Here is a 13,777-nt window from a genome sequence, read left to right as displayed (position 1 = left end):
ATTCATTCCATTTCTTTCTCTTTCCACAGGGTTTTCCTTCTTCCTGATGGTTTCTCACCTGATTAAAGTATTCATTATCAAAAGATATTTTAGCTGTTCCTGACTGTCGAATTCCAGAACCATAATCAGGAGCTTCTTCATCCGCTGAAGCAGAAAAAAAATTAGCAAGAATTGAGTGAGACTACACAGGGGGAGGAAGGGAAAAGGCTCTGATTGGATTATAAAATAAAATCCTTTTGCATGAGAAAATGATACTGAAGTAATAAAACTGCATGGGCTGCTTCACGCTCTATTCATTTAGATTTATCCAACTCCCTCAGTTCAAATAAGACTAGTCAATAAAGAATCAGTTTTATTCTTCAGATTGTTCAAATGCCATACCTAGTAGAAATACTGACTCCTTCCATGCTGGCAATAGTCAATAATACCCAACAAGTATTTGAAAATATTATATTGTACTTATGAAGGAAACTTCTATATACTCAACACTGGTGATTGTGTCACAGGTTTCCATGGAGGAAAGGCTGAAAGGTCACTGGAAACAGCACGGTATTTGAGAATTAAGACAAAGATTACAGAAAATGACCACATTTTTTCCTCAGAATATAGGCTGGATCATAGAAAAATGGAAAATACTAAAATCTTTGTTTTCAATTTTTTTTTAAGAGATGGGGATCTCACTATGTTGCCCAGGTTGGCCTCAAATTCCTGGGCTCAAGCAATCCTGCCTCAGCCTCCCAAGTAGCTGGGACTACAGGCTTGAGCCACCATACCCAGCTTATATCAGCTTGACCCATGAATTACAAAACAGCAGCCAAACAAATGTCTATTATAAGTACCCTGAAGAAAAAAAACTAAGCAAGACAAAGGCCTAAAAATCCTGTTACTAATGAAACAGTTAAGATACATTATTTAGGCCCCGCCAGGAGGTGGCTTACACCTGTAATCCCAACACTTTGGGAGGCTGAGGAGGGCTGATCATTTGAGGTCAGGAGTTTGAGACCAGCCTGGCCAACATAGTGAAACCCCATGTCTAATAAAAATACAAAAATTAGCTGAGTGTGGTGGTAGGTGCCTATAATCCCAGCTATTTGGGAGGCTGAGGCATGAGAATCACTTGAACCCAGGACGTGGAGATTGACGTAAGTCGAGATCACATCACTGTGCTGTAGCCTGGGCAATAGAGTGAGACTCAGTCTCAAAACAAATCAAAACGGGCCGGGAGCACTGGCTCACACCTGTAATCCCAGCACAAAGTTTGGGAGGCTGAGGCAGGCAGATCATCTGAGGTCAGGAGTTTCAGACCAGCCTGACCAACATGGAGAAACCCCATCTCTACTAAAAATACAAAATTAGCTGGGCATGGTGGTAGGCGTCTGTAGTCCCAGCTACTCTGGAGGGGGAGGCAGGAGAATTGCTTAAACCCAGGGGGCAGAAGGTACAGTGAGCCAAGATCGTGCTACTGCATTCCAGCCTGGGCGACAGAGCAAGACTCCATTTCAAAAAACCAAACCAAAACAAAACAAAACAAAACAAAAGGCCAATCACTGGCTGAGTGCAATGTCCCACACCTGTAATCCTAGCGTTTTGGGAGGCTAGGGCAGGAAGATCACTTGAGCTCAGGAGTTTGAGACTATAATGGGCAACATAATGAGACCCCAACTCTACAAAAAACTTAAAAATTAGCTGGGCATGGTGGTGTGTGCCTGGTAGTCCCAGCTATTCAGGTGGCTGAGGTAGGAGGATGGCTGAGCTTGGAGGTGAAGGATGCAGTGAGATATGACTGCAGCATTTCACTCCAGCCTGGGCAACAAAGTGAGACCTTGTCTCAAAAAAAAAAGCCAATGACTTTTATATAGTTAATGCAAGAGCTGATCGTTAACATGCTAAAGGAAATCTCTTTACCTCATTATTCCAAAATAGCAGTGGTATGGACTAAGCAGGATCTATTTATGACACTTGGGAACAACTGCTATAAAGGAGCAATAAAGGCTCTCTCCAAAGAAGACAAGATCCTCACAGTTTGTATGTGTAATATAAGCATGACCCACCCGGAGTTTGCTTGCTTTGTCTCTAGACAAAGAACTCACAGCTCTCATTTCAGAAGAGGGTCACCTACCTGCGATGGCCTGTACAGCCACACGCAGAAATCCCCGCACTTCACCCTTCTCACTGACAATGGCCACCCTGTGGATCAGGGGCACTGGATACAGTAGATTGCTCAGGTAAACAAATGCCCTAGAGACAAAAATCAGGAGACAAATATCAGAGCATCCCATGGAGAGAGAAGCTGGCTTTCAGATTCACTCAGAACATCTTCCTGCAACTGTAAGCTGACTCCTGGCATTGTCTTAAGACCTCTTCTCAGTACTGTCCTCTCAGATTTGCCTCCAGCTGCCTTTTCAGCACAGATAATGAATGAACAAATGAAAATACTTGGCAGAGCTGCTGACGAAGACCAACACACACCAAATCACTCTCTAAAACTTAACTACTATAGGGAGAAGAGTAACAACTGGAAGCAGACTTTCAAGATACTGCTCCATGAACGCAGCTAGGGACAGGTTTGAGGAGGAGCCTATTAAAGAGCTTAACCTTTTAATTTAAGAAACTATAAAAAGGTTTTGTTTCATTTTTCCCAATAGGTAAAATAGAAACCAGGAGACAAAAAAGGAAAGGGTAATGGGCTAAAATACAGTTAATAACTCTAAAATAAATTCCTTATCACAGCATTATGGGTCTTTATTGTTATTTTTAAGAAATGACTATTGGATGGGCGTGGTGGCTCATGCCTGTAATCCCAGCACTTTGGGAGGCCAAGGCGGGCAGATCACGAGGTCAGGAGTTCAAGACCAGACTGGCCAACATGGTGAAACCCCATCTCTACTAAAAAATACAAAAATTAGCTGGGCATGGTGGCTTGTGCCTATAATCCCAGTTACCTGGGAGGCTGAGGTAGGAGAATTGCTTGAACCAGGACCCGGGAGGCGGAGGTTGCAGTGAGCTGAGATCACACCAGTGCACTCCAGCCTGGGCTACAGAGCAAGACTCCATTGCAAAGACTATTATTGGCCGGGTGTGGTGGCTCACGCCTGTAATCCCAGCTTTTTGGGAGGCTGAGGAAGGCAGATCACCTGAGGTCAGGAGTTCGAGACCAGCTTGGCCAATGTGGCGAAACACTGTCTCTACTAAAAATATATAAATTAGCCAGGCATGGTGGCATGCACCTGTTGTCCCAGCTACTTGGGAGGCTGAGGCAGAAGAATTGGGGAGGCGGAGGTTGTGGTGAGCCAAAATTGCACACTGTTTTCCAGCCTGGGTGACAGGGTGAGACTGTCTCAAAAAAAAAAAATAAATAAATAATTTAAAAAGGACTATTTTAAATTAGGCAGGGTAACTAACAAGGTGAGGTCAGCAGCCACATACAAGCAGAGAGGCTGTGCAGCCAGAAATTTTTGAGTTCTAAGCCTAGAGGAGACTCTGAATGGGCATCAACATAAATGTTAAAGGAGAAGATGACAGCTGATGCTTCTAAAGGGTTTGCTTTTGCTCCTAGAGTTCAAAACCTAATTCAGAAATGCATAAGTAAAAGGTAAATTATAGCTTTAACACTTTAATTTCAAGCAAACTAGCAAAGTCCTATCACATTTGTATTTTCTTCTTTCATTATTTTGTAGCTCTTACTTTTGTAAAAAAACTGATAAAAACTGGTGGCCACAAAGCTTAAGAGTGTTTATTCCAATGAGAAAGGCAAATAGAATCTAGTTCCCATTATTATTCCTGTCTTTCCACTTGGTATATGCTGATCTTTGAACGTAAGACAAAAGACAAAGACAGACACTTGCATCAATAAATCCAACCAAACCAAGTGACACACATGCTTATCTGATGCTTTTCCTGCTCTGAAATCTATTTAAAAACAAAGAGAGGAGGAGGATGAAGTAGGTATTTGGGATTTCAACTTGAAGTAATGAAAATTATGAAAACAGACTAATACATCACAGAAAAACAAATGTTAATATGACTTCAGAACATAAATGAAATATGAATGAAAAATGTAACAAAAATAACTGCAAATGAACATTAAATCAGATGAAATAATGCCTATTTTCCTTTCAGTCTGCTCCAAAGCAGGAGAGTGATAAATGCTAAGAAACAGAGAGTTGAAGCTCTGGTATAAAAAATATATAAGAATCAAAAGTCTTCTAAAAAGGATTATAAACAAGACCGTCAAACAACTACTACTGCAACAGAATTTAAAAGACTAAGAGTTTGACATAAGGAATCAAATGGATAATTTCACTTTCAAAGTCAACAACATATACAGATCACCCTCCTCTATTACGAGCACCCCAGCTAGACTTGCCCATTTCAAGGCCTGGGCCATTAAAGAGCCGTCGCACATGTCCACTGCCTAGAGTCTTCTCTGCACTTGCTGCCCACCTCATGTCTTTTTAATTTTTTTGAGATGGAGTTTTACTCTTTTTGCCAGGCCGGAGTGCAACGGCACTATTTCAGGTTCATGGCAACCTCCAGCTCCCAGGTTCAAGTGATTCTCCTGCCTTGGCCTCCCGATTAGCTTGAATTACAGGCGCCCACCACCACGCCTGGCTAATTTTTTGCATTCTTAGTAGAGATGGGGTTTCACTATGTTGGCCAGGCTAGTCTTGAACTCCCGACCTCAGGTGATCTTCCCACCTCAGCCTTCCAATGTGCTTGGATTACAGGCAGGAGCCACCGCGCCCGGCCTCATGCCTTTGGTTTCTTCACATCTTCAGGTCTTATTTTAAATACCACTTTCTCATAACATGTCTCCCAACGTTATGTGATCTCTGGCAACACACACAACTATTTCATCATTGCTATAATTTACATTTGTTTATTTGTGCAATTATTTAATTTATGTCTGTGTCACCCATCAAACTATAAATCTGTGAGGGCAGGAACCATGTCTGGCTTTGCTCACCACTGTTTGCAGAGGGTGGACCATTCTATAAATATTTGGTAAGTGAACAAAATCTTCCACTTCTACTGAAATATAAAAGGCAAATCATTTTTCTGTTCTGTTCTGTTTCCAGAAAAATGGAAAATCTTCCACTTCTACTTAAAGACATACCAGAAGCAGAAAAGTAAGGCCATCTAACTTAAACTAGGCTAATTTTTCAGAGCCATCTCATAATGGATATTAACTATATAGAACACATTTAGATTCCTAACTACATCTAATTTGTTATCTTAAAAATAGTTATTTGGGCCAGGCACGGTGGCTCACATCTGTAATCCCAGCATTTTGGGAGGCCGAGGCGAGTGGACCACAAGTTCAGGAGTTCAAAACCAGCCTGGCCAAGATGGTGAAACCCCATCTCTACTAAAAATACAAAAATTAATTGGGTGTGGTGGTGGGTGCCTGTAATCTCAGCTACTTGGGAGGCTGAGTCAGAGAACTGCTTGAACCCAAGAGGCAGAGGTTGTAGTGAGCTGAGATCGCACCACTGAACTCCAGCCTGGGTGACAGAGCAAGACCCCAACTCAAAAACAACAACAAAAAAAACCCCAGCTATTCCAAAACAACAGCCCCCCTTTTTTTCAAAAAAAGAAAGTTCATCATATTAATGCACACATTCCACAAAAGTACTGTTTACACACACACTAAATATGAGATTGCCTTTCTGCCAATGGCAATGGCTAGTCCAAGTGTGGGAACACTGAAGGCATTATTATAGATTTCCCTTTTTAGAGAATTCTTTAATTCTATGGCAGGGACCTTACCTCCATGACTATATAATCACACACTCACTAGACAGCTCCTTGTTATGTTACCAGAATATAGTCCTTAGCTCCAAATCAATGCTATATAAAAATTATATTCTGAAACTTTTTAAATAGAATTTTCATAATTATTCTGTGTTTTTGAGAATCCTTATACTTTGACCTAGCAGACTGAAGGAGAACAGGAATGAGAGAGGGAGATATGTAAAGGATATGTTAGCAGAAAGTTCTACGAAGTTACATCAAAAAGGGAAACAAATGGTCAACATAAAGATAAGAAAAATCAGTCAAATTATGGTGCTACTTACAGGAAGAGTGCCAGTTAAGGTACAGAGAGGTCACAGAATAATCATCTTTTCTCTCTTTTAACCCAGAAGACTAGCTTAAATATTTTACATTTCATACCAAATTACGACGGATGGTTCATAACATCCCAGCATGCCGTAAGAGAATAGCTAAAGGGACAAGCTCTTTTCACTTGTAATATAAAGAATGTTACCAGAGGTAGAATGTTTACCAGAATGTTTACTAGAGGCAGTCATGGCTAAAAAATAAACTTACTAATGAAATTTCACAAGAAAATAAACTCCTCTGCCCCACAAGATGGAGTCTTGCTCTATTGCCCAGGCTCAAGTGTAGTGGCTCAATCTTGGCTCACTGCAACCTACGCCTCGAGGGTTCAAGCGATTCTCCTGCCTTGGCCTCCTGAGCAGCTGGTATTACAGGCATGTGCCCCCATGCCCAGCTAATGTTTGTATTCTTGGTACAGATGGGGTTTCACTATATTGGCCAGGCTGGTCTCAAACTCTTGACCTCGTGATCTCTGCCCACCTGGGCCTCCCAAAGTGCTGGGATTACAGGCGTGAGCCACCAAGCCTGGCCGGAAACTAAAAATTTTACAAGTGAATTATATTTGCAATTATATGCCAATAGGGGAACTCCAATATTGTGAATCACAAAAACAGGAAAGTAGTTACTTCCCTTACACATACAATGACCACTACACAACTGGGTGATATTGCATTATTATAGACTTTGTTTGTAGATGAGAAATGTAGTCAAGGGCAAAAATGAAAAGCTATTCTTCACTTTACTGATTGTTATTATCCTTCACTTTACTAATTGCTTTTTTACTGATTTCACTTTCTCCCCCAGTCCTTTCTTGCAAGGTTAGAACCTGGGAACCTAAACAAATGGAAAAGTCAATTCCTGAGCCATAGCTCCATAAATATTTTAAGTGGAAATCAAAATAGATTGATTGTATACCTATACTTACATCTAATATGATTAAAAGAAATAAAACTAGAGAGAAAAGAATACATGTATCTTAAGTCAGTTAATGTCCACATTAAGTGGGATTGTCTTGAGTTTCCATACAACTTCCTGAAAATACAAATGTTTCTTAGAAGTCTTATCCAGGATAATCTTTTTTACTAGGGCAGATGACAGAATATGAAAGTTGAAAAAGGTCTTTAAGGCTCTTTATTTCTACCTGTCATTAGCTTTACACTTCAGAGTCCAGAAGGCTTCAGTTTAAGTTGCTTGTCCTAGTGACAGAGATGGTCTAAAACCCAAGGCTTCTCCTGACAATTAAGTCAGGCTTCTCCTCACCATGTTACATAAAATGAAGCTGCCTACTCTTCACTGCAGTGGTAAAGAACACAAATAAACAGTTTTAGAAGCTGTGTAACTGGCACTGGGAAAAAAGTTTATGGCCAGAAACTGGGTTCTAACTTCTAACTCCCTTAGAATAAGATAAAAATGTGCTGAAGCATACAGGCAGCCATCAAATAAAGCAAGCAATACTGTCCCACTGTCTGTATACACCTTTCCCTATTTTCATAAAAATCAGCTTCTGTGAAATTCTAAGTATCTATTCATGGCGATACACTAGTAGAAAACAATATTCATGGCCACATAATCCCTTTATGTTTATTCATGGAAAAACTGAATTCCAAATGCTCCTTCACCACTGGAAAACCCAGAGACTGTCTAATATTATGACCTACAGTTATACTTTAGACTTTCATTTCTATCAAAGAAGTTTTTATTTTCCTCCTTTCCATAACAGTGATCATCTTCTAAATCAATTATGAGGTTCTGACCATGTGAGCAATACCATATTATAAATTCTTTTTTTTTTTTTTTTTTTTTTTTTGGAGACGCAGTCTCACTCTGTTGCCCAGGCTGGAGTGCAATGGCGTGACCTCAGCTCACTGCAACTTTCACCTTCTGGGTTCAAGTGATTCTCCCTACCTCAGCCTCCCAAGTAGCTGGGATTACAGGTGCCTGCCACCACGCCCAGCTAATTTTTGGCATTTTAGTAGAGACAGGGTTTCACCATATTAGCCAGATGGTCTCAATCTCCTGACCTTGTGATCTACTCGCCTCAGCCTCCCAAAGTGCTGGGATTACAGGCATGAGCCACTGTGCTCGGCCTATAAATTGTTTCATTTTATATTTTTTGGTAGAGTTGGGGTCTTGCTCTGTCCACAGGCTGAAGTGCAGTGGTGCAATCACTGCTCACTGTAGCATCAAACTCTTGGGCTCAAGTTATCCTCCCGCCTTAGCTTCCAAAGTAGCTGGAATTACAGGTATGTGCCACCATGCCCAACTAATTTTTTATATTTTTAGTAGACACAGGGTTTGACTGTGTTATCCAGGATGATCTTGATTTCCTGACCACGAGATCCGCCCACCTCAGCCTCCCAAAGTGCTGGGATTACGACATGAGCCACTGCACCCAGCCTATTTTTTAAATTTTTAAAGAGACAGGGTCTTACTACGTTGCCCACTCTGGTCTCAAACTCCTGGCCTCATCCTCCAGACTTGCTGAGATTACAGATGTGAGCCACTGCACCTGGTGAGATAAGTTTTAAAACTTATGTCTCTACTAGGTCAGGAGACTTGCTATCCTTTAATTTTTAGATAACTGGTACTTATCGATTTAACACTGACATAATTCCCTTATTTATAAAGGATTCAACAATATGTGGTTCTAATGTACCATTAAAGTTAAATTTAATACTTTTAAACCTGGACATACGGTTTGGTTAATCCAATGCGTGCTCTACTGTTGAATTTGTAATTACAATTACCAGAGCATGAACACTGGATATGGACAAAGACACCAGTATTATGAACATGTGCATACAGAGCTCTGCATCACTGACAGATGCACAAACTGAGAGCCAGAGACAATGTCTCAGTTTGGTGAACTAGTCTTAACACAAAGTAGTTTCATATAGCACCAAATAAATATTCCTTTTTTTTTTTTTTTGAGATGGAGTCTCACTTTGTCGCCCAGGCTGAAGTGCAATGGCGTGATCTCGGCTCACTGTAACCTCCAACTCCTGGATTCAAGCAATTCGCCTGTCTCAGCCTCCTAAGTAGCTGGGACTACAGGTACCTACCACCAAGTCTGCCTAATTCTTTTATTATTTTTAGTAAACAGGGCTTCGCCATGTTGGGCAGGCTGGTGGTCTCAAACTCCTGACCTCAGGTAATCCACCCATCTTAGCCTCCCAAACTGCTGGGATTGCAGGCGTGAGCCACCATACCCGGCCTAATTTTTGTATTTTTAGTAGAGACAGGTTTCATGGGTCAGGCTGGTCTTGAACTCCTGACCTCAGGTGATCCACCCGCCTAAACCTCCCAAAGTGCTAGGATTACAGGCATGAGCCACCATGCCTGGCCAATATTCATCGTTGATGGGTCAATAGATGATTTTCTGAGCTTTGTTATTATAAACCCTATAGGTCAAAATTTTAGCACATGCTTATCTACAGATAAGCTCAGTGAAACTGGCCAGAGAAAGGCATTCATTTTAGGTAAAGGAGAAGCTTGACTTTCCTGATTCTTTTTAGGACTCAGTAGACTAAGCAAAATATAAATTTAACTCTACTCCTGAATCTACTTTTGTCCTCTGATTCCTGCAGTATCACAGATTCTTCAGCCAAACCTTGGCCTTGCTCTGCTCCCTCTCTTATGTTATCTCTGTATGCTTTTCAATCAAATTCCTTTAAAAAGGAAACAGCTAGACCATACATAATACCATTCACTGAACCCACTATGTTTGACTCTTACGTTTGACTTTCTCCTTTGGGGTTCCTTTCTTTGTTTTTTTTTTGAGACGGAGTTTCGCTCTTGTTACCCAGGCTGGAGTGCAATGGTGGGATCTTGGCTCACCGCAACCTCCGCCTCCTGGGTTCAGGCAATTCTCCTGCCTCAGCCTCCTGAGTAGCTGGGATTACAGGCATGCACCACCATGCCCAGCTAATTTTTTGTATTTTTAGTTGAGATGGGGTTTCACCATGTTGACCAGGATGGTCTCAATCTCTTGACCTCGTGATCCACCCACCTCGGCCTCCCAAAGTGCTGGGATTACAGGCGTGAGCCACCGCGCCCGGCCCCTGGGGTTCCTTTTTTCAGAACAAAATTACTGGGCAATTTAAGACAAGGTGTGTTCCATGCAGTCTTCATATATTGCTGCATAATTTGCTGAGTAGACTGAGAACCTCACCAACAATGCCTGAGAACTCTCTCAGCCAGGTCAGCATTGATAAAGAGCTTGAAGTATTGGAGAACTTGGAAAAGAGCATTCATGAGTTTAATTGGCTAATGCAAGGTTACCCAAAATTGCACAGGCAGGGAGGCCTTCAGAGTAAGAGCTGGTCCCTTTTTGCCTTTCTCACAATAACCTCACCAACCTTCCCACTAAAATGAACCAAGGGGATCGGTCGTAAAACGGGTCATGCCCATCACTGAAGAGATCTGATCCCTCCTCCGTCCCTGCGTCAGAGCCGGCGTCATCCACGAATGCCTCATCATCAAAATCCTCCATCTCATCTTGCTGCTCGTCAGCCAGCTCAGTGATGTCGGAATCGGCCGTGGAAAAAGTGGGGGAGGGTGTGCGGTCGGCAAGGCGCTCATTCACACAGCCGTGGAAAATGGGGGAGCTAGACACCAGGTAAGACGCCAATTAACACAGCCAGGGAGAGAGGAATAGTTGGTTAAACAGGAAGCAATAGGTGCCAACAGGACAGAATCCACTGGGGAATCAACACAATAAAAGCAAATGGAAAAGCAAAACGATAAAATAAGCATAAATCATTTGGGTCAGGTGAAAGGGAACAAGGGCAGTTTGAAAAAGTTATGTAAGGACTGATCCTTAGAATGAAAAAGGCAAAGCAAACATATGAGTAGACCATCCTAGGTAAATATGGTGTTATAACACGTTTACATTCTCCAGTTCCCATAAAAGATCAGCATCTAGGCCTCAAAGAACCCACTCAACATCAAAGTGAAATAAGAAGGCTTTCAATCTTTACTGAAATTCTGACATCATCTTGGAGCAGAAAACAAAATGAATGAAATGGTATATGACAAAGCAGCACGTGCTGTGCTAAGGTTAAGATGCGTTTGGCCAATTCATCTCTTTGAAAAACTATTTTGCTATCAGAGTAAAGTGGAAAAGATTTACTTCATTTCCACAACATCCTATGACTTCAGCAACTCCTTTTTACCCAGCCTCTTTAAAAACTATTACAGGGTTTTTTGCAGTTGAAAAGCAATTCAAATTCTGAAATCATAAGCTCAAAACTTAAATTTCCCTGCTTTGAAAATTCGAAACCTTTTAAGAACTTCACTCAACATGGACTCACAGAGGCACTATGTGCTTTCATTAAGTGCTGAAAATAATGTATAAAAAATGAGGCTGAAGGAGACTACCAAAGTACAATGAATTCACCCTTGCAATGACTAAAGTGAGATGAATTACTTTTTTTTTTTAAAAAAAAGGAAGAACAAATTAAATCATGAAGAGAGTGTGTCTGATAAGCCGTACTATGAATTTAAACTGTGTACAAGTTTTCTTTTCCTTTTAAATTTATCTTTATCAGTTGCAGAACATTTTGTAAGTTTAAAGTCAGGGAAGACTCAAACACTTTGACTGAAAGTTTGAGACTCAAAACAAATATCCCCACTGAGTATATGACAGGAAATATACCAAATGACACAGTGGTTATAAGTATTTAAGATTACAGATGCCTTCTTACCCTCTTTTTTTTCCTCTTAACTTTTTATAGTATCTGCTCAGGTTTTAAACACTTAAAATAAAACTATTCATTATTTTTAAAAGAAGACATCAACAAAATCATCACATACCTTCCCACAAGTTTGAACCAGTGGAACCGATCATAGAAGGGATCGCTGCCAGTCACAGTGGTCTCGCTTTCATCTTGGGCACTGGAGGCCATCTCCCCTGCCCTATCATACATCTCTCGCATCAAATCCAGCCTCTGCCTATTTAGCACACACAAAGCACATTGGGTTAATATAATGAGACTACACTAAACTTTGGAAGGATCCTCCATGCAAGATTTTCTTCAAAATAAAAAAAAAGTTACTCCCACTCTTTAATGTTATTTGAAAAGAATGAAGGCCAAAAGTATAGAAACCAACACTTAGTATCCCAAGTGTGTGAGTCTAGAGATAAGCCCTCAAAAGTCAAGAATGGCCACCTATCCTCTACTGAGTGAAAAGTCACAAAGGGGAATACTGTAAGTCAACTGTACATGGCATCTTAAATACACTGAGACGGGGAAATATCTCATCTTAAATGTAAAAGAAGCTATAACTTCCATATTTAGTATTGATCATCCTGAGGTCCAGGATAGAAAAGATGAGTAAGTTCCAGATCTGAAATGGAAATATCATGAAATTGGAATATTTAAAATTTAAAAGAGGGTCTACGGAGGGTAAATTAAAATATCTACAAATGTCAGAGGTGTATGAGGAGTACAATTCATTCACTTAAAAGAAAACGGATGGTAATATCATTGGCCAGCAACAGCACTTACAAAGTTCAAGGAAGTTTCAAGATAAGATTTGGGTGAAAAAAGAAAAACAAATGAAAAGAAAGTACAAGGAAGTAAGCAACGGTGTCCTCAGAGAGGAGAGTTTGAGGGAGCCTACTTAAGCAAGTCATTGTTTCTCCCTAAATAAAACAATCAGCCTTTATGAATGTTTTCATACTTGAGTTTCTCCAAAGACCAATAGTGTGTTGCTCCATTCTTCAAATCCTGGACTTCTACTGCTACCACTGTGCGAGGGAAAGGCCTGTCCTCATAAGTTTTTTCCATCTCAGTGGGAAGTAATTCAGGAGGCAAAGGGGAGTACAGTGTGTCAGTCAGCAGAACAAACTGAAACTGCACCTGAAAGGAAAGAATAAACCATTGACAAATGGTTTTCATCAAGCAAGCTTCAGAGATGAGACAATACAATCATGCCCAATGCAAAAGAGGTTGAATGTGTTGTATGTGCTCAATAAATATCTTGTGACTAACTGAAAAATAAGGCCACCTGTTAGCAGTCATGGGGAATAACCCTAACTTCAAACTAAGATCTTTTTGAGGGGAGCCACAAGAGGGACAGGGTTGTACTCTGTCACTCTGTCAGGCTGGGTGCAGTGGTGTAATCACAGATCACTGTAGCCTCCAGTCCTAGGCTCATGTGATCTTCCCACCTCAGCCTCCTGTGTACCTGGGACTACAGGCATATATTACCAGCCCAGCTAATTTTTGGTATTTTTTGTAGAGATGGGATTTCACCATGTTGCGCAGGCTGGTCTAGAACTCCTGAGTTCGAGATCCACCAGCCTTGGCCTCCCAAAGGGCTCAGATCACAGGTGGAAACCACACCCGGGCTAAAATTTTGATAAATATATTTTGATTGACTGAATGAAGCCTTTTATAGAACTTACACCAGAGATCAAAAGGTGGACCACAAAATGCACATCTAATCCCTTACTAATGAGAGAGGATGGAAACACAGCAAGGTTTCCCATTTTAAATTCAGAGAGTTACAACTACTGCTCTTAAAAGCGTTTTTTAGGTGGGACATCAAAGTTCACATCTATAATCCCAGCACTTTGGAAGCTTAGCCCAGGAATGTGGAACCAGTGTAGGAAACACAGTGACACCCTGTCTCTACAAACTAAGCCCAGGAT

The 13,777-nt window shown here is 41.0% G+C and overlaps 1 protein-coding gene across 46 annotated transcripts in view; it reads right to left on the bottom strand.

Moving 5' to 3' along the window:
- Positions 1-13,777, bottom strand: part of KIF1B (kinesin family member 1B) — a 182,199-nt gene that overhangs the window by 51,618 nt on the left and 116,804 nt on the right. For 31 of the 46 annotated variants that reach the window (XM_035307669.3, XM_035307670.3, XM_035307673.3 and 28 more), the window contains 5 exons: positions 12,805-12,983; positions 11,935-12,072; positions 10,479-10,727; positions 2,120-2,238; positions 59-144 (listed from right to left, as the gene is read on the bottom strand). In XM_035307669.3, the coding sequence (XP_035163560.1) occupies positions 59-144; positions 2,120-2,238; positions 10,479-10,727; positions 11,935-12,072; positions 12,805-12,983 (771 nt within the window). The remainder of the gene's footprint in view (positions 1-58; positions 145-2,119; positions 2,239-10,478; positions 10,728-11,934; positions 12,073-12,804; positions 12,984-13,777) is intronic. The other 15 variants (XM_035307688.3, XM_078330353.1, XM_078330352.1 and 12 more) reach the window with 1 other exon arrangement.

The sequence above is a fragment of the Callithrix jacchus genome, chromosome 7, assembly GCF_049354715.1.
Source record: "Callithrix jacchus isolate 240 chromosome 7, calJac240_pri, whole genome shotgun sequence".
In the NCBI taxonomy this organism is placed as follows: Eukaryota; Metazoa; Chordata; class Mammalia; order Primates; family Cebidae; genus Callithrix; species Callithrix jacchus.
The sequence above is the reverse complement of the archived record's forward strand: the minus strand, read 5'-3'. Positions and strand labels throughout refer to the sequence as shown.